The 24969-nt window shown below is 37.5% G+C and overlaps 2 protein-coding genes across 12 annotated transcripts in view; one reads left to right on the top strand and one right to left on the bottom strand.

Annotated features, from left to right (window-relative positions):
* PHYHIPL (phytanoyl-CoA 2-hydroxylase interacting protein like) overlaps window positions 1-17062 on the top strand; it is a 116702-nt gene extending 99640 nt beyond the window's left edge. For all 7 annotated transcript variants that reach the window (XM_082764550.1, XM_082764544.1, XM_082764547.1 and 4 more), the window contains exons 2-5: window positions 6999-7195; window positions 11223-11397; window positions 12387-12504; window positions 15996-17062. In XM_082764550.1, coding sequence (XP_082620676.1) covers window positions 7031-7195; window positions 11223-11397; window positions 12387-12504; window positions 15996-16530 — 993 coding nt within the window. In that variant the 5' untranslated portion in view covers window positions 6999-7030 and the 3' untranslated portion in view covers window positions 16531-17062. The remainder of the gene's footprint in view (window positions 1-6998; window positions 7196-11222; window positions 11398-12386; window positions 12505-15995) is intronic.
* Window positions 17063-17201: 139 nt separating this feature from the next.
* FAM13C (family with sequence similarity 13 member C) overlaps window positions 17202-24969 on the bottom strand; it is a 124739-nt gene continuing 116971 nt past the window's right edge. For 2 of the 5 annotated variants that reach the window (XM_082764539.1, XM_082764543.1), the window contains 5 exons: window positions 24450-24533; window positions 22420-22515; window positions 21031-21230; window positions 19818-19919; window positions 17202-19019 (listed from right to left, as the gene is read on the bottom strand). In XM_082764539.1, coding sequence (XP_082620665.1) covers window positions 18896-19019; window positions 19818-19919; window positions 21031-21230; window positions 22420-22515; window positions 24450-24533 — 606 coding nt within the window. In that variant the 3' untranslated portion in view covers window positions 17202-18895. The remainder of the gene's footprint in view (window positions 19020-19817; window positions 19920-21030; window positions 21231-22419; window positions 22516-24449; window positions 24534-24969) is intronic. The other 3 variants (XM_082764540.1, XM_082764541.1, XM_082764542.1) reach the window with 3 other exon arrangements.

The raw sequence follows: 24969 nt of genomic DNA, 5'->3' as shown, positions 1-24969 counted from the left end.
GAACGTTTCCAAACCTCTTAGTAAATATAGATATATTCTTGTTATAAATAATACTTAATTTTCAGAACTTAAAAAAAATAATGGACAGAGGAGTGCACGTTATCTTACTAGAAAATGCATAACACTAGTGTCAGACATGGGGAGGAAATGAGGAGAAGGATTTTGAGAGGTTTATTCCTCTAACAGGATTTATCGAGCCAGGCATTCTCTTTTTATTTAATGTGGGAAGTGGTTCTACAAGAATACATATTTAGAAAATATTTTAAAATATGTTTATATAAACATAAAAATCTGTGTTAGGAGTTGGTTTACCAAGATTCTGGGTGAGAGAGGGGGTGAGGCATTTAAGAGTCTGAGACAATTTTTTTTGTACAGGAAAAGAAGCACAGATACTGAATAATACATAAATATTACTTAGATGGCTGTGGCTAGCAAGTTGACTTTTGAAATAGGATTGCCATCCTGGAGAAGTGTCACTGACATGGCCTAAGAAATACCTGCCTTGACCTGATCATTTTATAAATGTTGTTGTAGTTGTATTTCCTCTGTGTTTTTGTTGTCTCTTAAGCAAGATGATGCAGTGAACATTGAAGCTTTTGAGACTCAGGTTAATTAATTTGCTCGGTAGGGACATATTGTCACAGTCCTGTGGAACAGTCTTACATAGCTAGCAGTTGGACAGAGCCCGTTCATTTCAAAGCTGAGGAAAAAAAAAAAAAAAAAAAAACAAACAACAACATTATATTGTATTTGTGATGAAAAAAATTTAAAGTGTAACTAATATGTAATTTCCTAGCACTTTCCTGCCATTTTTGATGGTTATACAGAAAGAATTCTCCCTCCTATTAAAATCTTCTCCCTTATTTTTTGAGGAAGCGACATACCTCCACACTAAGTTAGAAAATTCAGACTGAGTTATAGTACTCAGTGTCACACACAAGCAGTTCTCTGGAATTACGAACTCAGTGTTTCGCCTTTATGGAGCTGATATATAACCGATCAGCTGATCTGTCAACACAAAGAAAGTTAGAAATTTTTCAAAACTCATAAAAACGTGTCTGGTCATTCTTTGCGAGTTGTATCTAAATGAGTTGTTTTCAGTCGATAATACCACTCTCTACTAAGAGGATTTCTTACCCCATGGTACCGATGTGCTCTTTTTCACGTTGATCCCTCTCATCAAAGATTTCTACTTCAAAAGGTCATAGCTAATGCCTCTCGTTGTATTGGAAATGTTGATTTGAGAAACACGCTTTCCGTTTTCCCTAATGGATATGTTTTAATATCTAAACCAGGTAACATTAAAAAAAAAATCGGATTTGTATCATAAGGTTTTATTTGGCTTTTATTGTGTCTATTACATGTGTTATTGGTATCTGTGTATAATGCAAACCTGATCTTCTGAGACTGAAAACTTCACTGGATCTTGTATTTCATTCCTCTGTGCCTCTCATCCCCATTTACCTATCTAGGGTTTACAGATATCCCCCCAGAATATATTAAGAATCTTGCTTTAGCTCTTAATTTTCTGCTAGGTGGGTATGATCTCACCTTTTTTTTTTTTTTTTTTTTTTTTCTGGCTTACGAACCTTTGTTTTGTTTCCTTTGATCAAATTCCTAGGTTTTCCTGGAGCTGACACTTCACAGATAAATCCGCTGGGGTTAGTACCTCGAGTGTCTTTTTAAAGACCGTGCTCTGGGTGGCACGGAGCAGGGAGTTGGCCCAGATGGCCTTCAGAGCTCCCTGCCAACCTCAGCCACACTGTGAGTCTGTGACAATGCCTTAGCAGGAAACACAGTCAACAAGAGATTTTAAAATGATGCAGGGAAGAGCCATTTTATCGCTTTCTTCTCTTTTCTGTTGGTTGTTCTCCTGGCATGTTTGAGTTCTGTGATATCAAGTGCATTTACATCACTTCAGAGATATGTAACGTTCCACCTTTACTTAGGACAGCTTTGATTTTGAGTGATGGTTTGAATGTGCCCCTCCCTTAATTCCAAAGTCTACTTAGATATTTACAGTTTTCCCATGTATAAAATGCGTATTTCTTACCTGGATGTTGGACAAATGTCCAGTGCCATGAAAAAGAAATAGCTTTATGAACAGCTTTCTTATATGACTTTGTTTGCTGTTCTCCCTAGTATCCAAGTCTGCATTACAGACAGAGTAGTATTTTAGATATGTTTTTTCATCCACAATTAGTGAAGGGAGGCTTTCTCAGCTCCAGCAGAGAACATGATTTCACCTGGCCCTTCCTTCTTTCAGTTTCTCCAAACGTAATGGACATCGTTGCAGCTGAATGACTATTTCATGAGTTCACCTCACACTGAGTACAAGCAATCGCACTCATTATGGCTTCAATACCTGTTTTGTGTATTTTTTCCCAGTTGATGGATGCCTATTATGTCATTGTATTCAGGCATTTGCAAGTTCTGTTTTCTGTGAATTTGTTTATTGACTGCTGGATAACTTTTCATGCTTTCACAGTGCAGCCAGCTACATAGCTAATGCTGTGAGAGGTGGCATATTAGTATTATGGATGGAGTTACGGGAAAGGAGGCGTGATTTGATTGCTGAGTACAAATCAAGTGAGTTCTTGAATGCTTAGGAGTCCTACTGCAGCCTGTCTGGTATACAGACTTTGAGCATGAGCCCATCTTTTTAGTGCTTCCAAATAATGAACTAGAGTCATAATTTCCACGTGCAGTGTCACAGGAATCTGGAATCAATGTATTATTTTATTGTTCTACTTACATAAAACTTACTTATGAGAGCGGTAAGTAGCCTTAAAGGATGGATTACAAATTAGTCCTTTCAGGATTTCTTTTGTGGATAACATAAACCGTTTGTCTGAGAAATGAAAAAGCAGGCAAGTATTGCCTTGCCCTGCTGCAAAGTTCTGCATTTTTAGAATGAAGGAAAAAGTATTAACAAAATATTATAAATTTATAAAAATTCAGTCATTGTGAGGGCTCAGCAACTACCAACTGGAGATGTGTCCAGGTTCTTCCCTACCGCCTTGCCACTGCTGCAGATGTCATGGTTCAGCAATTTGGTTTGAGTGATGAGGCAAATAAAAAAAAAAAAAAAAAAAAATCCTCTTCCAAATATTTTCAGCATAGACTTAACAATTTCTGAGTCTTATCATTTGTCTCCAATAAGGACAGATGAAAGCCATGGATGTTCAATGGGAATTTTCTGCCTTTTTTTTCTCATTCAGAGATAATTTATGTACGTAGAGGATATAATGAGGATGCTAAATTAAGTGTGTCTGTGTGTGTATAAATAAAATTGGTTTGTTACCCATTTGCCAGCATTTTGGCTCAGCTGCAGCAGTGACTATCATGACTGCTTTAAAATTGATTAGACAATTTAACTTGTAATTTAACTCTGGATATGGCAGAGAGAGATAAGCCTGTGAATAGGAGCATAAAACATGAATCGTGCAGTTCTTCAGCTGATCTCAGTAAAGCTAGCATTTTGTGTTTATTCTTTGGCTTTGTAGAAATTTAATGTCTTATGCTTCCAGTGTGACCTGTGCACACGAGTGGTCTTTGACTTTTTATAAGGGTCAAGAATCACTGAGCCCTATGGCTTGTTATAGAAATAAGCTGGTTTGTTGCTGTTGTTGGAACAGAGGTGTTCCTGCAGCACACAGGGATGACATGCCTAGTTGTTGGTTTTTTTGGCAGTGAGACCAGGTTTGTTTCACTACTAGCTTTTGTATAATTTTCTGCCTGAAAGAAACCAGAGAGCAGTGTTTCTATCAAGTCCTGCAGTGGCACCCACTGTTGAAGCAACATGAATGCAAAACAAAGCAGCCATTTTAATTGGAAGCTGATCTGTTTCAGTTTGATATGAAGCTATTCAGAGAGACATTTCCTACGCTGCTTCTGTTTTCAATTCCTGTATGTATTGTGATGTTTCATCAAAGAAAGACGAATTTAGCCTCAGTGAAGTGGGAAGACGTTTAACATGAAAGCAGCTTGTTCTAAGGCCTTCTCCACCTGTTTTCATATCCTAATAGTACTAACGTCTTGTCAGCCGGACTTATATTTAGGGAAAATATATTCTATTTTTGAGTAAGTTCAGCTGTTCTCTGTGCATTTAGTAGATTTCCTATTTTCAAATATTGTCTGTTCTTTAATTGATGCTGGTATAAGGAAGAAATTGTTTGAAGTGGATATGCTTTTCGGTATGAAAATCAGTTCAAACCATTTACCAAAGCACAAGTGAGAAAAAGGCAAGGTACCAATGTGTTACCTTGGTAGTCAGCTGGATCTGTGTGGGGGAAAGCTGCATCCTTGGCCACTACCAGGTTCCTAACACTGCCTGTCAATTCAATGGCTTTTGACATTCAGAACTACACAATTAAGTATAAAAATATACATATACATTACATATATCACAGATACTTCATATTCTAAATACAAGGGAAACTGGAATATTGCTTGCTGGTGATGACTGTGAGATGTTTTATTTATTTCATATTCTGTTATACTCTGTACTTCAAAATCTCTAAACTTATTTTTTCCACTTTCAAAGAACTTTAAAGATTCCAGAAATGTTTGTATTTTGGATTTTGTGGCATCACACACACACAAAAGACAGATAGCTTTGTACTTAGTAATGTGAGTGGTTTTATTTTCTCTAGACATATTAAAAATGTTTCTAAATATTATCTGGAGATATTTTGATAAGCATTCGTTCAAGCTATTTATTCACTTTTTAAGTAAAGGAAGGACGATTCTATGGTTCTACGAAATGGATGAGGAACACAGACATCTAAACATTACTTCCAAAAATTGCATAGAAAACAGTAGCCATTTATGGGAGCACTTTTGCTCTTTAACTGTCATGAGTGTGCTCTGAAATCTTTTTTCATCTTGGTTACTTCAAGTCAGTGGTCATTACTGCTTTGTGCATCTCCTGAAGTTTAACTTGGGTTGTTTATAACGTGGCTGGAGCCCAGAGGTGCAGAGTATACAAGCTCAGTTTTGAAGCGATGTTGTGTATTGGAGTATCATGGATATATATGGCAGCGTGTGTGCTCGTGTCCTTATCCAGTCATTCAGTGTGCTGGGATCTGAGTCCCTCCAGCTCTGTAGGTGTGAGAACCTCAGCAGCGTCACCCCATCTTGTTAAACACAAGGCCTTGTTCCTGAAAGAGCAATCATGCTACTTTTTAGTGTACCTGGTAGAGCTTTTAGTCATTTTTCAAATACAGAATACTCACAAAACAAAGCAATGCTGCTTTCTCCCTGCTAGCTTTCTGAAATCTCATGGAGGGGAAAGCATGCACTGTGTATTTTGTATGAACAGAAAGCCTTCAGTAATGACTGGTATTCCTGAGTCTGTCGCACTCAGTGCAGCTGTTGAAAAAGTCCCCGTGTCTGGAACAAATAGCATTGCATTTTGAGGAAGACCACACGCTTTCTGACTTAGATATCGATTAAAAAGGGGTGGGAGTCATAGGGGGGAAGGCAGTAAGATGTTTAAAAAATAGAAGACATGTTGGTTGTAAATATATCAAATGAAACAAAAATATAAAAGTATTACTATTGGTTCTTTAAATCATCATCAATAAAATTACTTTGTTGTAATACCACCTGGAAATATATGGATTTCTCAGGCACTGTAACTGGATTTCATGTATCCACCTGGAGAATTCTGAACTGCCAGAACAACCTGAACAATTCCTGAACCGAGGTGTTGATGTAACTCTTTGATGACATACGCTGACAGGTTGAAAAGTCCCTAAGGACTTACAAGTCACATATTTTATTATTATTACTGACCGGATCCCTTTGTGTCCATTATTTTTATCAGTTATGATGGACAGGTATAATGCTACCTCTTGCTGTACTTAGATGTGACTAAAAATAATTGTGGCAATGTGTTCCCCACATATCTCTGGTACAACTGTAGCATGGTCTCCCTGCCTTTCACCTCTGGGCACAATTTGGGAGTTTTCCTTACTTTTTTATACATACTTTTTTTTTTTTTTTTTTTTTTTCCTCCTCCTTTGTTTCTTTCTATTCTTATTTAAGGGTGTGTGGGGTTTTTGTTGTTTTTCATTGCCGCTTCTTTATTCCTTCTCTTACATCATTTTCTCTATTTATTTTTTTCTTTTTATCCACTTATTTTTCTCTTGTCTTTCAGGTCTTTTGTATTGTTTGCTTGCTTTTGAATTGTGTTTTATGTAGTACAAGATCACCTAATGTTTCTGAGTTATAATATTCACTGTATGCTGTGCAACAAGGTTGCCCTGGAACTAAAGGAAGACCTAATTTGGGTACCTGTGATGCTTCTGGGGAGTCAGTGGACATGTGCTCATTATGTTCAGCATATATGCACTTAGAGATATTAGGAAAAAAAAATGCAGGGGGTATCAACCGGGCAATAGAAAAAAGACAGGAAAATGACGCTGGTGTATATGTCCCTTTTAACATGGCTCAGTAAAATGACTCCTTTGTTAATGGTTTCATTGTGGAGGAGAGCATTTTACATATGTGTATGTATAGACACCATCTATTAACCTTGAGGAGGGTGGTTTTACTTTGGGCTTGAAAAATACTTTTAGGACGCATGTGATTTCTATTTGTATTTATTTCGCGGACAAGTATGGATGGGGCCATTATGTTAACTGAACTGTGGACATTGCTGGCATCTTAACTAATCATTGTAGCACCAGAAAACTTCAGATGTTTCTTTTTCTCAAACTGTAACTGCACAAAGTTGTGATATTAGCCAGTCTATGAAGCCCACTTACATGTTACTAGTTCACATGAGGAATGCCATCCCTTTTCAGTATTTCTCATCATTCAAATTGAGGCTTGCATAATAGCGCCTTACCATTGCTTCTAAGTACCACCTGTGAGATTTTGTTAAAGGCTATTCAGAGGTGGCATCATATAAGACCACAGGAAACAGAATCTAGTAGGACCTTAACTGATCATGCTTTTTTTTTTTTTTTTTTTTTTTTTTTTTAATGCAGGGAATAAATCACAAGACAGTGGAATTGCAGAGATGGAGGAACTTCCCGTCCCACACAATATCAAAATAAGTAACATCACGTGTGATTCCTTCAAGATTTCTTGGGATATGGATTCTAAATCCAAGGATCGCATTACTCATTACTTCATTGATCTCAACAAGAAAGAAAACAAGAATTCCAACAAATTTAAACACAAGGTAAATTTCTTTTAAAAATGAAGGTGGAAATGCATGACTTTAAATAGTTGAATCTCAGTGGTTTATGAACTGTTCAAAACCAGGTATAGGACATCTGGCCAAGGTGGGTTTGATTAATCTGACTGGCAATATTTTTTTTACACAGAATACCTCCACTTAAACCTTATGTGCATGTACACGCAAACACATTTGTTTTATAGAGAAAGTAATATTACCTTTTCTATTTCATTTGAAACTAAAACAGTTTTGGAAGCTGTACAATTTATTGTAAGATAGACATTTTTATTCCTGACTAGTTCTTAATCATTATTTAAACAATTTATGTTTTCTGTGCCTGTCCTCAATCAGTGACAGACCCATGATGGCAATACATGTTGTTTCAACAGAAGAGTCAAGAATTCTAATGCACTTCTAGGAAGGCTTCCAGCAATCTTAGGTTGCAGCATTCAGCACTGTGACCTGAATATTCATCTGGCCTATATCCTTAAACCACTGATGGAGAGACGTACTGAATGTATTGCCGAGTCTATTGTTATCAAAAACAGAAAAAATTTGCTCAAACAGTTCAAATACTGAGATGTCTATAGAAACATGGAATGAGATAGAAAAGGAGATTAAACACCACAGCCATCTGCAAATTAATTATCTGCAGTCTTGGCAAGATCCCTAAAAGATAAGGTTTGCCAAGGCACAAATAACCATCCAGACAAATATGAGCACTCCAATTTTACTAACACCTAAACTACTCTTGGTGTATAAGCCAATGGGACAGCCTGTTCATAGCATGTGTGTAACCCTCCATTTATGCTTCCTTATTAGATTTTTTTTTTGTCATTTTTAACATGGTTGTAAATAGCATATTCATTAAGTGTAACAAAAATCACTTACTGCTTTTTGAATCACTTACTGCTATTTGAAGTCAAGGATTTCACACATTTGGCCTACAAGATGCTGCAGATGATAGGAAGTGGTATGCAAAGCAGTACCAAATTTAATGTTATAATAGCCTTTACTCTGATCTAGTTTTAATTGTGGTAATGAATGATTTGTTTGGTTGTTTTTTTCTTATGGCAGCCTTTGAAGTTCAATTTCCATTCCCATTTTATGCTGCAAGAATAAATACGCCTTCCACTATAAATGTTTACTGAGATGGATTTGTCTTAATTGTTTCATTTTATTAATTTACATGTTTTTCATTTATATGCATACCGGTGTTAAAATTGTAAAATTTGTTTTTGTAAAAGGTAGAGCCACTCTGGCAGACCAAATGCTAAATTCTCTTAAAAATCTTTATTGCAGTGATGAGACTAGTGTTAAAAATGAGGAAAAATATTTGTAGTAATATTAAAAACCTTACTCAGCATAAGGGTCGCGTGAATGTCTACAAGGGCCTGTTTCTCTCACGTGTGATAAGCTCAGCTATTTCCTAACTTGTAGAGAGTTAGTGTGCTATATGAGATGGTTGTGAGCCGAAGTGAGTTGGGATGTAGATTTAACCTGGTAAACAGATGCTGTACTTCAGTAAATGGTGTTTATTTCCTTCTGGAAGAGCAAATGTGAATGCTTTGTACTTTCAGTGCTTTTTCTGTTGGCAAATACATACTCAACTTGTTTAGGGTACATATTGTTTTATTACGTAGGACTATTGTTATATTTGGGAAGGAGATTTGTAGTAGTATGTAAAGACTAGAATGTGGATGTATGATTATTCCCGTATAATAGGTAGGGAAATGAGGCTCAGCTATGAAGCAAAGCTAGGCGTGCTGAGCTCCTGCATTGTGTCCTACAAGCAGACTTGGCAAAGGGAAGGATGAGATGAAGTGGAAGAAAGCTGAAAATTGAAATCAGCTTCTTTAGAGAAGAAAAGGGACTACAGAATAGGCAGGCTTCTCTTCCCAAAGAGTGAGGTAGTGTGACTGGTATACCAGTATAGTGGTATACTGGTTTTGGGTGCCACAGTGTAAGAAGGAAATAAAGCTATTAGAGAGCATCCAAAGGAGGGCTACAAAGATGGTGGAGGGTCTTAGAGGACAAGACATACAAGGAGCAGCTGAGGTCCCTTAGGTCCCTTGGTTTGTTCAGCCCAGAGCAGAGCGTGCCCAGAGGAATTTCAACATGAACATTTTTTTCTGAGGTCAGCATAGTGATCTTATTTAAAAAAAAAAAAAAAAGAAAAAAAAGTTTTGCTTAGAAAAAGAACAATAAGTTAAATTTATGAAAAGCATCATTCTTCCCTTCCCCGCCCCCTCCCATCCCACTCCATCCCCCTACCCCACCACGTAAGAGAAACTCCTCTAAGTGATGTCGTGGCTCTGGGTGTTCTGGCCTCTTCTGGTGTAGTTCAAAGAGTTTCCTGATGCACAGCCGGGAGGTAAGGCTTTGAGCCATGGGGGTAATGAGGCTTTTAATGTTGTGTGAACACTCAGAAAATTAATGGGGGCAAAAACCGCTACAGTGTCATGGGCACAGAGAGCAGACCCAGGTGGAGTCAGCTTTTACCACAGCCAAAGAAAAGATGACAGGAAGACTAATGAGTGGAACTGTAGCAGCTGCTGACTGCATTAGCATTGGTAAATCCAGTTCAGTGGGATGCCTTTACAATGTAGTTCTAGGGTGGTAACTTTAAATGTCACCCTCCCCCCTGTACTTTTTTTTTCTCTTTTGTATATTATGTATTTCAGAATACAGAACTTAGTACTTAACATAGAAAGTTTTCTCCAAGATGTTTGTAATTTGATTTAAATGAAAATTAACATAAAAAGAAACCAAAGTAACAACAAAATCTTACCCTTGATCATCAGTCAATCACATTTCAGTTTTGTAATATCTCAAGCTGCTAGTTTTAGTTTTGTAATATAGAAACTGAAGAAAAATGATAAAAAGAGATTTTTCCATAATAGAAAATGTTCAAAAAAAATCTTCCATGTCTTGCTTACAGATCATGAACAGGAGGAGTCTACTTTCTGTTGGTTTTGTTTGTTTGTTTGTTTGTTTGTTTGTTTGTTTTGTGTGTGTGTTTTTCCTTAAGGGTCTGCTTTGTTAGAATTTATATGTGGGTAACTATTGACTAGCATTTACATGTGGATAGCTATGGATATTACCTAAAATGTCTACTTTTTGAGTGGAAGCCATCTTACTGTTCTGTGGTTACTGGTAAATGTTAAAGAACAAACACCTCTCACTCTCTCACAGCTTCTCAGCTACAATGTGTAAAGAGTCATTCAACTTCACTGTGAGTCCCTCAGTGTGTGTCCCGCAGTGTTTACCCACAGTTCTAGTATAAATTGTCCAGTTCATTTTTTCTTCCCCTTGGTGGTCTGAGCTGCAGGTTTTGGTGCTGCAGATGACAACTATTTCAACAACAAAAAGTAGCTATACCTGTCTGTACGCCTGCAGTAGTAGGTATACTTCTGTGTTGCACTATCGTGGGATGTGCTGACAGAACACCTGAAATGTGGGGGAGCAAGAGGTGTGGTGATAAGCAGAGAACATCTAGCGATATGTTCGGTTTGTTCTGGCCATTCCCTGTGCATAAGGGTATTTTGAAATATGTAAAGTGCACAAAGTTACTCTGCAGTGTTTGATTTTCTCTGTTCAAGGTGGAGGATACCAACAGCGATATAGGTGTACTCAATGACTGCAGGAGGAATCTTGCTTGGTTGCACTGAAAGAAAAGCTTGTCAATAAGAGCCCAAGTAGTACTTAAATTAACACGTCCTCATGCTCTGCTTGCATGCTTAAGCATAAATGACCTTAGTCTGAATTGTGTGTTTGGGCTATATATAATGGTCTGTATTCGCGTGGAACCACAAATAAACTCTTGTGTGCCAGTTACCAGTGTAGCTTTTAGAGCAGACCTCAGGCCATTGTCCTAGGCCACTCTGTTAACTTCACTGCACCAATGGATCGTGAGATGTAGTTAATACTTACACAGCAGAGCCAAGGGCTGCGGAGTGGTGGTGGATTGGTTTGGTTGTTGTGCTGACTTTTTTGTGTTGTTGTGTTGTTGTTTTTTTGTTCCCATCAGGATGTACCAACTAAATTGGTCGCCAAAGCTGTTCCTTTGCCTATGACGGTCCGTGGACACTGGTTCTTGAGCCCAAGAACAGAATACACAGTAGCAGTGCAGACAGCATCAAAGCAAGTTGACGGCGATTACGTTGTTTCTGAGTGGAGTGAAATCATTGAGTTTTGCACAGCAGGTAATGTTTCTGAGAAAAGAACGCACCATAGGATGTATCCAATAAGGCTAGCTTTACTGCGTGAATGGATTAGCCATCTACCAGTGTGCAGTAGCTTGGTAGGCTTAATAGTTAGATTTGTAAACTGCAATACTAGCTTTGGGCTTTGTATGCACTCTGGTTTGATGCATTAATGAGAGGAGGGAAGCAGCTGCAGTGCCCCTTTGTGTTCCACAATAGTTTAGCTGCCCAGAACTGCTGTGTCTTGTACCATTGCTTCTTCCAAACCAGGAAAGGAGATTGGTGAACTGCAATGGAGCGGGGCCACTTGTGTGCCTCTTGTTGCCCGCAAGCCCAGTGGAGAAAATACTGGCAGCTCCCTAACAGACAGCTTGCTTAAGCCATTCTGCTGTTCTTTGTGTGCTGCAAAGCCTGAGTACCACCAATACTCTGTCTCAAGGACTAGTACACGTACCTTTAGCCTGTCATTGATTTATAAACGTATTCTGTTGGCTGAACATCACCCAACGTCAACACGCCTGCGTGTGTGAAAGTTGGGAGCTGTAGGAAGCTCTCTATGAAGCCCATGTTGGTTGAGATGTAGTTTAGGCTGGGTTCTAAGCAAGGTTTTTTAATTGTGTGGCTCATAACCAGGTACACTGCAGCAAGCATTTTATTAAATGACATAAGTCAGAGGGCAATTCTGAGCTCCTCTGCATTTGCCAAATACAAGAAACCACCTCTAACACAAGGAATCCCAAGGTGAGAGTTACCAGAGGCTTGCAAAGTATTCATGGGGAAAGGAGTGGGGAGAATCAAATCTGCATGCTCCTGCCAACTGTCTCTTGCTGCTGCTGGAAGCTGATGCCGAGCTTGATAGCTGCTCAATAGCTGCTGCGTGCTGTGAGGTATGTTATTTAGGCTCTGCTCCCCATTATGTCTGTTGTTTTTGAAGAGCATTGTGTTTTTTCTCCCCTCTTATACTAGCAGATTTGTCTTTTTTTCCTCAGATTATTCAAAAGTTCACCTAACACAGCTTTTGGAAAAAGCTGAAGTGATTGCAGGCCGTATGCTTAAATTGTCTGTTTTTTATCGGAATCAGCACAAAGAATACTTTGATTATACCAGGTAAGAAAGTAAACAGATGCAAAATTGTTTGGCAAATTACAGTAGTAATGAAAATAAGTAAATGGAGGCAGCTGTGGTAAAGCTGGAGCAGGATGTCTGTGTACTATTGCCAGTTCAGAAGAAGGGAGAAATAAAAGGTAACTAATTTCTTCCACCTTGTCTTGTTCAGCACTTTGATTAGGAAATAAAAGTTTGTGTTTTAGAGCAGGAATTTAAGTACTCACAGAGTCTCCAGCCTCATTAAAGTGCCTATGATATTGTAAGTAAGTGTTTAGTAGCCAAATATTGCCATTGTATTCAGAAATTCATGGTGAGATGTCTAATAGTGTGAATGCACAATTGTATCTATCAGTAAGTGTTTGCCTGTAGATAAGAGTTCAATCTATCTCATGTATTTGCTCTCCACATACAATCACCCCATTTGTGCGCCCAAATGGCGTAACTGGGGCTCTGTAATGAAAACCTTAATTTACAGATCATGTTTGTGTGGGGAGGAGGGATGTTTAGACAATTTGAGAACACTGCTTCAGTTGGAATGAATAAATGGGATAGCTGGAGGTAGGTTCCTTATTCCTGCATGGAGAGCCAGTGTGACCTTGCACACACAAGCAGAAGCACCATTACACTAGAAAAGACGACATTTCAATGGGAGGAGTCAAAGCTCACCTACAAGAACAGCCACCATGCAGCGGTAACCTTCTGCTGTTTGTTAGAAGAACGTGGATGAGAGGTAAGTGGCGTGACAGCGGCTGTTTCAGCACTGGTGCTGGGGCTGCTCCTTTGCTACATAATGCCAGTTTTAGGTGCGTTTTGCATTAGTACCTACATAGAACTATTTTTTTAAAAAACTGGTGAAGAAACAAAATATTCTGTAGGTCCACCTTCAAAAAGCAGAGTCCACCACCCTTGGAAATGTTCCTCTTTGTAGTCATGAGTACATACGGGATTCTAGGATTGTCTTATATATTGCAGAGCATGGGGTTTCCTCCTTCCTTTGCGCTTTGGGAGAATGATGTTGTTGCGCGTTGATAGAGCTGCATATTCAATGGAGGTAGCAAATTAATTGCATTTTAAGATCTCTGAGGACCTAGTAAATCTACTGCCACCTTGGACTAGGACTGGATACCACAGAAGGGAAATTGCTGTTTCTGATTCTCTTACAGCTTTATTTTCAGTTGTGTAATCATGATGTGTCCACTCTTGTGTTCACAGAGCTTTAAAAATTGCTACTGAAGTACATTTGTAACTCTGGTTTTGGCCTTTTTCTGCCAAATGTGACTCTTTAATTGATTGCACTGTATCTTTTCCCTCCCTCTTCTTACGGTCTTTCTTGGGTTGATACAAATGAAGACTAAATTTGTTGTCTTTGAGTTTTGCCAGGTCAGTATAAAGCTAGGATAGCTGTAACTGTCTAACAGTGGTCTTTTCTGATCAGAAGTGTACTAACGTGGTTGCAAGGGTTAGTCCTGCAAGGCACGCTTCTGAACGGTGTGTTAAAAACCCTAATCACAGGCTTCCTTTTAGGAAAAATTCCTTTGTTGTACCATTTCTTCCAGTGGCCTCTGTAGTGTCCTAACTAGTAAACGAGTCAGAAAAAGCTTATGGGGTGGCTCTAGTAGTACCAATAGCCAATGAGCAACTACCCCTAAATGTAGGAATTTGAAATGTGAGTTTGAAAGTGGCACACGTCACTGCTGCTTCCCTCGTCTGGAAGTGCAATAGAGCAACTCAGCTCCCTGGGGAAGAGTGACCTATAATTAGCATAATTGGCCACTGGATGTCAGTATCTTGCCACAGAAATAAAGCTGCAAGCCTGTTTTCTCAGGTTGCAGAGAGAGTGGTTATTCAAGCTGATTTTTTTTTCCTTAGCATTCACTTCAGTCATAATATACCAATTGTATCTCACTCTCCTCCTCCCCTCCCCTGAAAAGCCCAATGTTTTGTATAATGGGGCTTGAGACAGTAACTATTTGAATAGCCAGAAAACCTCTGAACTTTAACTTAAGCATAAATTGAGATTTGCTTCTGAGAAGACTAGAAATAAGGGGAAGGGAACACCCAGAATTGGAGACATTACTGTGTTGTTGATTAGAGCTTTCTTACCTTCTTACTTGTACACTGAATGTGTTTGCTTTGACTGCTACCTCCAGTTTAACCAGGTAAAATCTTTTCTCAGACAGCACCATTTTTCCTGGAGTTGTTGCAAATTTAAAAGAGAGATTAAAAACTTGTTCTCACTTGCTTAGTAAAAGAGGGAGGGGAGATAAATGTAAGACTCTACAACCCTAATGCCTTCTTAATCTGTCAATGTGTATAAATCAAAGTGTATAAATGCAATCTTTAAGGGTAAAGGTCTTTAAAGGTAAGGTTGTGGTTTTTTTTTACAGGACTTAAAAGAGGGAATGTTTCAGTTTCTGGCATTAAATGGTTGCAGGTGCAGAGATAGCCAAAGCTGTTGCTACAGCACATACAAAGAAGCATGGGTCACAAGTTCTGGGGAACGTCTTTGCTGTACATAAAATCTCAGGTGCTACAGAGGACTAAGTGGGGTGTTTAAGATTGTCCTCATAAATTTAGCAGCCTAATGCTGCTGAGTGCAATTCAGGATTTAGAGGTTTAAAAATTCACTTGAATTTTTCTTTTCAGTGTAACCAAATTGAGCTCAGCTTGCAAAAAATAAGAAGTCATGTACATTGTTGTACCTTAGGACTAGTAACTGCAGGAGCTGGATACCAACCAAAGTGGAACCCAGCCAAATTACCTAATTAATACTGTGCCCAGCTCTGCTTTGACTGAAGTCTCCTGTAGAAAAATTAGTCCTGAAATTATCATTTTGTGGAAAAAAAAAAAAGTAAAATATAAATAAAATATATAAATATATATATATATAAAAACAATATGTAAATACAAAATATAAATGTAAAAGAATAAAAATGTATAAAACATAATATAAAAAAAGAATAGCAGATATCAGACACTATGTTCCTTCCTATAATGTCTCTGAGAAACATAATTCAGAAATAACTTTGGCACCTTTCCTACATGAACTACATACTGCCTATGCTAAAAATATGCATTAACTAACAATAGGTTCAGCATATTGAGATTCACTTGCAATTTCCAGCACGTGATTAAATTAAAATATGTTTATTGTTAGAATTTTAGTGGAAAGCTGAACAGATCAGCTAATGGAAGCTATTGGTGCTTTGGGGACTTTTTTGTTTGTGCTATTGTTTGCCTTCTTTCATAGAATACTGATGCAGCTCACAGCTGACAGAGAAGGTAGACTGGAAACGCAATTTTTTTTCCCTTGAGCAGGAGTTGCACTTCACTTGAGTTTCTTGGTCTGAAAATCATGACACTTACCACAGGTCTCAGTTTAATGGTTTTCCTTTATGTCTCTTCTGTATTGTTACTGAACAGCATGAAGTCCTAACTTACCACTCTCTTAATGTGTTACACAATAAACAATAGCAGTCATTCATTTGTAGAGAGCACCATGGGAACGCCCTGCAGCCTTCTGTTAAGGATAACAGTGGCAGCCATGGTTCTCCAATCAGCGGGAAGTTGGAAGGCATCTTCTTTAGCTGCAACACCGAGTTTAACACTGGGAAACCACCACAGGATTCACCATATGGAAGATACAGGTTTGAGATTGCAGCTGAAAAACTCTTCAACCCAAACACTAACTTGTACTTTGGAGACTTCTACTGCATGTACACAGCCTACCACTACGTCATTCTCGTTATCGCCCCTGTTGGATCACCAGGAGATGAATTCTGTAAGCAGCGCCTTCCTCAACTAAATATAAAAGATAATAAATTTCTGACCTGTGATGAAGAAGATGGTGTAATGGTTTACCATCATGCCCAGGATGTTATTCTGGAAGTAATTTACACTGATCCTGTGGATCTCTCCCTCGGCACAGTTGCAGAAATTACTGGTCACCAACTAATGAGCTTGTCTACTGCAAATGCAAAGAAAGATCCCAGCTGCAAGACCTGCAATATCAGTGTTGGACGTTAAAAATTCCCTCGTTACTTAGGAGCCTTCAAACCTCTGTTGCCCATTTCCATAGTCAGACATTTTTGTCAGAAGCATGCACATGCCGCTGTCACCAAAAGCAAACATGGGTCTTCAAAATCTCCAATAGCGTTTTTAGTATTTCTTCTCTCCCTCCTTCCCTTCTGTTCACCCAATGCTTTAAATGATTAGAAGTCCTGGATTTTTTTTTCCAGCAACCATTTATACCTAGATGCTGCAAAAAATGTTTTCTGTTTCTTGCCAAATGTAACAAAATCCTATATAAACTGCTTTAGCAAAACAAAAATAACGGCTTATAAATGGTGTTTAAATATGCATTCATTTTAACTACTGAACAAATACTGGGATAACTCCAAACAGCATGAAAGGTTGTAACTGCAGCATGATTTAAATTTCAAATCCTAGAAATGTCAGCACTTCCAACGTGTTGTTTGACAGTGTTATTTATGTTATTTATATTAGCTAACTGAAAGCAGAAACTGTGTCTTGACATAATAAATATAATAGAAAAATATTTTATTTGTACTGTTGTATAAAATATTATACAATCATATAGAATATATAGATCACATTTTAATATCAATTGTATACATGTCATGAAATCATTTTCCCTTATCAAAGATGTAGTTTGTAAACTTCAAATAGCTCTGTATCTGTTCCTGTTGCTCTAGATGACTTTAATTAAAACAGATTTACGAAGGAGACCATTCTGATTCATAAAAGTTACAAATTATTAAATCAGTACACTGAAACAACAAACCTCTAAGAAATTAAAAAAAAAAAATCATTTTTAGTCATCATACTTTTTCCTCCAAGCTACTTGAAAACAGGTACGTACATCTTCAAAATCATGCTGAGCCATTACATACAATAGAAGTACAAACGTGGTTGGTACATAATAGGCTTTAAAAAATGAAACTTTTCTTACCAAGATAGATAGAAAACAGGTTGCTTATACTATGTGGTCAATACAAAATGACAGTTAAAGCAGAACACTAAACATGATTCAACTTACTGAAGTCCCTTTTTCTGTTTTCATTCTTCCTCCCTTTATGTCTGGGATAGGTATTTTCCCAAATCCCTGGTTTTCATTTGCAGTACAAAAATGTTGATAAGCCTCCTGTTAACAGTTCACTTTTAACACAAATGGTTTATCACAAATAGTGAAAAAAAAATCCTTAATATTACAAAGTGTGGTACTCTGAAAGTTAAGAAAGATGCATAATTCCAATGGAAAAATATCTTTTTTTTAAATCTTATTTATAGTAAATGAGAAGTCTAACGTTCCTCATCAGATAACTGTGACACTCACTTATATACCATGTACTTTAATCTATCCAAAATATCTTAGCATAATGCAATAATCTAGTCTTGTCTTTTATATATATATATATATATGGTAATTTATAACACAGGAAATACTTTGACATTTTTACAAAGTGCATGCTTCTAAACAAGCTTTGGTAATTAGAAAAGCAAATTAGCATCAGGCAAAATAAAGTGCAAAAGTTCAATACAGAAATGAAAATTAGCACGTAGTTGACCTATTTACTGAATTTTATGTACCACAATGTGTACCTTTTTTTTTTTTTATGTCCTGTAAACCGTAGTGAAAAGGACAGCATCCAGTACCTATGTTTTATCTCTTCCCAGTAGACTACCTGTTTATTTTGCCAAATGCTTGCTCTTATTTCCAAAAAAAAACAAAACCAAAAAGACTATCTCCACTGTCTCCATTTGGCAGCTATATTCCTTCCTTCTCTCTCTCTCTTTTTTTTTTTTTTTTTTTTTTTTTTTTTGCATAGGCAGCATCACTTTGCTCTGCTCTCAGAATTATAGACCAAATCCTGTCACTGATTTTGTGTACGCACCTTTCTTTGAAGCTACTGGAACTGAATGGCAACTCTATCTTGAGAACCAACAGCAATAGTTAATTACAGTGCATGTAAATCCTGCTAAGAAATGTGTGGTACATTACCAAATACTAAGACATACTAGAAACCTGGAGAGCATTTCCTCACACTTTTTAAACCTAAGAACAGGTCAAACTGAGTCTCAACCATACTTCAATGTCCTTTTAATTTCTAACATTTTCACAGTGCACTTCAAGGCTTTTCAAAAGGAAAAAAAATATATACTATAGATCACTCACCCACACTTAATATTCTCGTATATTGCTGTCCTCGCTCATCCCAGCTTGTATAATTGGTAAAGTGCATCAAAAAATCTCAGTGTGTCAAATAATTGTGCAGCAGACCAAGACCTGTAAGACAACTGCCTCATTTTTTTTTTTGTTCTTTTTCTTGTATGTTTTGCTAGAGAATAACACCACGCCATTGCATTAATTTCAAATTGTTTTGGAAACATCATGCTTACTGATGAGAACCTCTAAAAGCCTGATTTTGGCTTTTGTGTGCTTGTATTCAGAGTATTCCTCTGCCATTGGTACACGATCTTCTTTTAGAGGACTCCTATTAAAAGCAAATAAAAGTACAATCACTTCTATGACTAAACAGAGAAACAGTCTTTAAAATGAATTCTGCAGCAACTAATGAGGTTTGGGTCATATATATATTTTTTTTTCCCTAGCAATAGGTAAGTAAAGTTATTTTGACAGGACCAAAAAAAACAAAAACAACCTCATAGACAGAAATGAAATGGATTTTAAATATTAACTTTTCCTATATCAGGTAATTTTCTTTCTACTCAGCTATGCAAGTAAGTGTAATTGCTTCATTCTAAAATACACAGGGAAGTTATTAGGCATTGCTTTGAAAACTGTAACCAGAATACTACCTTTTCAGCAAAAGTTTGTTAAATAATGGGAGGAGGACAACCAAAAAGTGGAAAGTAATATTTATGGGTGAAAGAAACAGTAGTTACTTTTTTATATCTAGCTTTTTAGAGATAGATAGCCAAACTTCCCAGTGAAGTCCCTAGAGATTGATATCTTCAGGAAGCCTGTTTAGCAGACTCTCTACACCTCAGGAAGATCCTGTGCTGACATGCTGCATGGTTTATGTCTAGTACAGGCATATTCTGGGGAGCTCCCCAGAGCCAGAAAGCCATCAGGGATGCCCACATCCTCAACTTAATGGGGAGCTGGCCATCTCCACAGAGACCCATCACCTCCCTGTTACCTTCCAGTCCCAGACTGCTCTTTCTTTGGCTTGATCACCTAAGAGTACCTGCTCTAGTAGAAACAAACATGTCTGCATAGGTGCCCAGAGGGGAAAAGGAGAAGGAATTTGTCAAGTTGGTTTATTTACCTTCCTGTCTGCTTGTAGAATTGTTCTTCAAACTCTCTCAGAGCCTTGCGAAGCCTTTTTTTATCTGCTCTTGTTTCTCGGAGATGTTCAAGTAGAACAGGCCTGTAAAACAGAGGCAAGACTATGAAAACCCCGTGCACCAGGAATCCCTGTAAAAGCCAGGGTTTTGGACAATAGTCAGGCTCCTGCTGTTGGCCACAGCAGGTGCTCATCTCAGTGCCCCCAAGCAATCTAACATAGCCCTCCAAGTACGGCTATCACTGCTTGTACAATCAATCACGTGATTAAACAGTTGTGTTCCTTCCCGTTTACTACTGTTAGTCTCACCCTGCTAATAAAATGAAGGCAGAGCTCTGTGGACAACATGGCAAAAGCTTTTCAGGACTGAGGCTTGTTAGTGGGCTCAGTCTTATGTGGAGTTAAGGGACTTGACAGGGCTCAGTGGCTTACAGCAAACTCCTTACATTCTCTCTCTCTCAATAAATAAAGTCAATAGCAAAGCCCAAATCTGAAAAGCAACTGTTACCAAATATTACTGTGATTCAGTAATACTGCTAGTGGTACCCAGAATATTCTTTTCTCTTTTAGGATATGTTTCAGCTGGTATTATTTGGAGAATAAGTTTGTGTTTTTTTCAAGCTGAGATATAATTCTGTTTGTCTTGATATATCCCATACTATATCTTTTTACTTAGAACACAACACACAGAAATATCTTCAAAGGACTTATGAGCACACTGCTGCATACACAGTTGTGTTACGTAGGAAAACAAAACTTTAATTTACTCTCATTTTTGGTAGAACCTTGTCAATTTATAATGTATGCATCCAAGTGATACCAACCAAAACCTGAGAAAAAGATAATAGCCCATATGTTATGAGAACATACCTGGTCATGGAAAGCATAATCAGAGCTAAGTAATAACAGCCCATGTGCATCTTGAGACCTGTTGCCTCATGCAACCTGGAATTTTTAAATACACATCTGGAGGACGTTTTTGTTTTGTTTTTAATGGAGAGCAGGAGAGCATTGTTAATTTTTCTGGGTATCCAGACACCACCTCATTGCAAGGAACAAGATTGTACACACATGGAGTAGCCTCTCATGGACATATAATGTGTATTTCTCCTATCTAGCAAGTATAGATCATGCTTCATTTGCAAATTCTTTACAAAATATTTTAAAACATCCATGACAAAAAGACAGAACTCACATTGTTGCCTCATGTAAGTTGGACATAGACAGGGCTGTTTGTCTGAAAACTTTCTTTTCATCCAGCGGTGAAACATATGCAGGCTCGCTGTCCTCCTGAGAGTAACACAGATGCTCATCAACAGGGAGGCAAGATATCGGCCCAGATGATAGCTCATGGCTGCTTTGAGAATGGTCTTCATCTGAGTCTTCTTCTTCCTGCTTGTAAAATATAAAGCATTATCAAATTAGTCATTTACATTACAATATAACAACTAATAGGATGGCAACACAAAGAATTAGATGTTAATTTCCTGGATGTATTCACTGAAAGATCACAGATATTGAAAGCTCTACCCAGTTCTACCTGAGAGTTCATGAGAACTCTCATGGGGCTTGCTGAGCTACTGGGTATTGTTCACTATGGCTAAACAGGGCAGAAGCTGACCTTGTTTCCGAGTACCTCCAGCCATCGATTTTATGTTTACTCATGAGCCTTTACAAGTAGAAATGATTTAAAGAGCATTCTGTATTTATGCAAACACTGCAGTCTTGCTAGAACTTGTACTGCTCTTAAATACCATCTAACACTTTTATTAAGCCCAGAAATTATGGCTATAACATGCATTGGAGGTAGACATTCTACATTTGGTTTTATAGCTACAAATGTTAACTACTAAAATTGATATTGCTGTCTTCCCCACGTTCCTTCAGCCTCGTAAGAAAATTTGGGCTTTTGAAATGAGGGTTTAAATGTGAAATTGTGGAGCAAAGCTCCTAAAAACTAAGTAACACCTTCAGTTGAATTTTGAAATGAAGTGTCCATGTGCACTTGTTTAAGGATTTAGACCAAGATTCTCAAAGCAATCTAAAGCTTCACTGACCTCTAACAGGACAATAGTTCATAATTTTTAAAATCAACCCAACCAAATTTGAAACTCCACCACCTCTACTCACAGTGAGACCATTACTGTTAAATTACATTTATATATTATTATTAATCAAAGTACTACAAGTGACATTTATGTGCTACATGTTAAATAAAAGATTTTTTAAACAAAATTTAGCAGATAGTTACAGTGACAGTATAGTGCTTTATGGAAAATGATAGGTTTCATTTTATATTGCATACATCAGCTGTAGTAGAAAACTGACAGCCTTTGATCTCTTGCCCAGTGATTTGAAACAATTGCCTCCAGAACTGCTGCCTTACATTACAACCTCTGGTATGGTTGGAAGATGAATTTTACAGAGCATTTGATCTAGCTGAAATATAAACACTGTTTTAACTAATAAGCAGATTCTTTAAATAGCACTAGTCATATTGCTGCTAAATTGGCATACAGGTACAAATTAAACACTGCATTCAGCACACTGTCTTCACAATGGCTATGAATTCTTTCCAACTTACAATTGTTGTGATCAAAGATGGAGTTGCAAGAAGCTTCTTGATAATTCTGTATCTGTCATAAAGAGGCTTCATAAGGCTCTTTTCTTGTTTAGTTACCTAAGGAGAAATCATAATAAAATATACTTCTCCAAAATGAAAAATAAATAAAAACCTTCCTCATTTGTTCCTGTAAATCTAAGAAAAGAATTAGAAAGAAATACTGATGTGTATTTTGCTTCCACAGGTATTCCATGGGAACTGTAGTATACAGCACAAAAACAATTTTGAAAAAGAAACTTAGCTTAAATCTGAGTTGTAGGTTAAGTTTCTGGTAGTTTTCTTGTAATCCCAGCCAAGCATATTCAATTCAAATTAGCCTTTTGATAATGACATGGAATGATACTTGTTAAATGGCAAGGTACAGCATGGCCTGCTAGGTCAAACATTTCAAGTAGTAAGTCTTGAGTATTCAGCAGTAGTAGTTCATGCATTGTGAAAAATCCTTTTTCTGCTTCCCTGGGACAACTCTCTGATAGCAGAGACGCACCTGTTCTGTTGGCTGACCTCACCAGAATGCCTCTGCCTGGACACTCACTGTCTCTGTAAGCTGGCATCCCTGCATGTCTTAAAACCAAACATGAGCTTCCTGAGATGCTCTTTCCTGGGCCCTGCCAGCTCTGAACTGGGCACAGAGCCTGTCTGTGCTCAACACTGAGCCTGGACCTTGCTGGCCTCACTCTCCAGCTATTCTTGGTGACCAGGACGCACACAGAATCTCCAACCCTTTCCCACAGGAAAAGACATTAATATTGATACGAATATTAAAATCTGCTTCTCTAAAATACATGATTATTTAAGTATGCGACTCTAAAAGTTCAGTCTACAGATTGCGTATTTTCGGGAACAACAAAAGATGTAAAAATCTTTCTTCACTTCCATTTCCCTGCTTTAAATTCTTGCTTGCTTCTGAGCTTTCTGTGACCTTAAGTCAGAGCTGTTTGGCAGATCCAAGATCGCTGCATGGCTGCTTAGCATCACTGATCATCTCCTTCCCTTATGCAATTAGCATCTTCTTTCTCAGATGGTTAGAGCTGCCTCTACCTTGGGAAGAAAAACCCTCTCTGTACTCCATGCTACAGAGCATGCCCTATTATTTTCTTCTCTATCTTTGGATTTTCAAGTCTCAGTTGTTTTTATGTAGCACTAATAACTCATTTCTTTCTTGTTCTCCTTAGGAAAAGTCATCTCTTCAGACCCTTCCTACATATTCTCTCCATCCCTCAGCTCTCATTCAAAGCCTAAAGAGGCTTATTCATCATTAAAAATTATTTTATCCAAGATGCACAGAGATCAGATTCAGATCACAGTAATTTTGAGAGCTGTCATAGTTTTGGATGCTTGCTGGTGCCACTCCACATTTCCTCTACCACAACAATCAAAAAGCAGAAACAGACATAAGAATACAGACATTCCTCCACATCAAACAGGAATTCCAGGAATTTGCATAGACACATTTTCAAATCATCATCTCACCAATGTTGGAAATTATTTGTTTTGTACCTACATTCAGCATTGAAAACCCTTTAATACAGAGTTCTTGAAACGATTTAATTAATATTTTTAAGTGCTGCTGCGAAAAAAAGGAAAACAGATGACAGGCTATTTAATTTTTTATTTCATCTCTGACATTGCCCTGCAAACCTTTCTCAGCTGCTAAATATTCTAATCTTTTGTATGCTGTAGCACAGCTGCAGTGTGTATGAGCCAAGTCTGATGTGGATATATAATTCTCCATTTTTATCATCAAAATCTGCAACTTCTTAGTCACGAGGAGAGATACAGGACCACTCGAAATTGCCTTTTTATTTTTTATTTTTAACATAAACCAAATTTATAAAGCAGTAGTTTATATCTGAAAATTAGTTTGAAATAACTAACATTATGTTAATCATGGAAAAATAATCTAAATATATTTAATACATGAGTCCAAAAATACTTGGTAGTGAAATTAAGTAAGTTTTAATTTACCTATCTTTCCATGGTATACTTACAGGCCGTCCATGAATACTCTCAAAATATAGTAGGCATTTCTGAAGATTGATTTTTTCCAAAGCCATTTGCTTTTTTGTCATATCCTATTTTAAAAAGTTATGTATGAAATTATAAGTCAGGATTTCATGACAAGGGTACAGGTAGGTATTTGCTCAGTAACCTGTGCTCCCCAAATAAACATTAACACTGAATTCTGTTTCTGTCCACCCTCAGATCAACAGGGACTTGGCACTGACTTGGTAAGAATAGAGTCCAAATGTACATGACTGACGTTTTAAATGGATTGTGAATACATGTTACACACTCAAGGCCTAATACAGAGCTGAAGAAATCTATAGAGATACTTCTAACAAACAGAGTAGATTTTAGATTAGGCATTCACCAGTGAGAAATATACTGTGTTCACTTTGTCTCACCAAAGTGCAGTCTTTGTGGCCAGAACTTGTACTCTTTCTCCTGTAGAAAGATGCAAAAATGAAAATGTACTGGAAGGTTGGAATCTTCCTTTTTTTTTTCAAA

This window comes from Aythya marila (assembly GCF_965140915.1).
Source record: "Aythya marila genome assembly, chromosome: 7".
Taxonomy (NCBI): domain Eukaryota; kingdom Metazoa; phylum Chordata; class Aves; order Anseriformes; family Anatidae; genus Aythya; species Aythya marila.
Note: the sequence above shows the minus strand (reverse complement) of the source record. Positions and strands in the feature narration are given on the sequence as shown.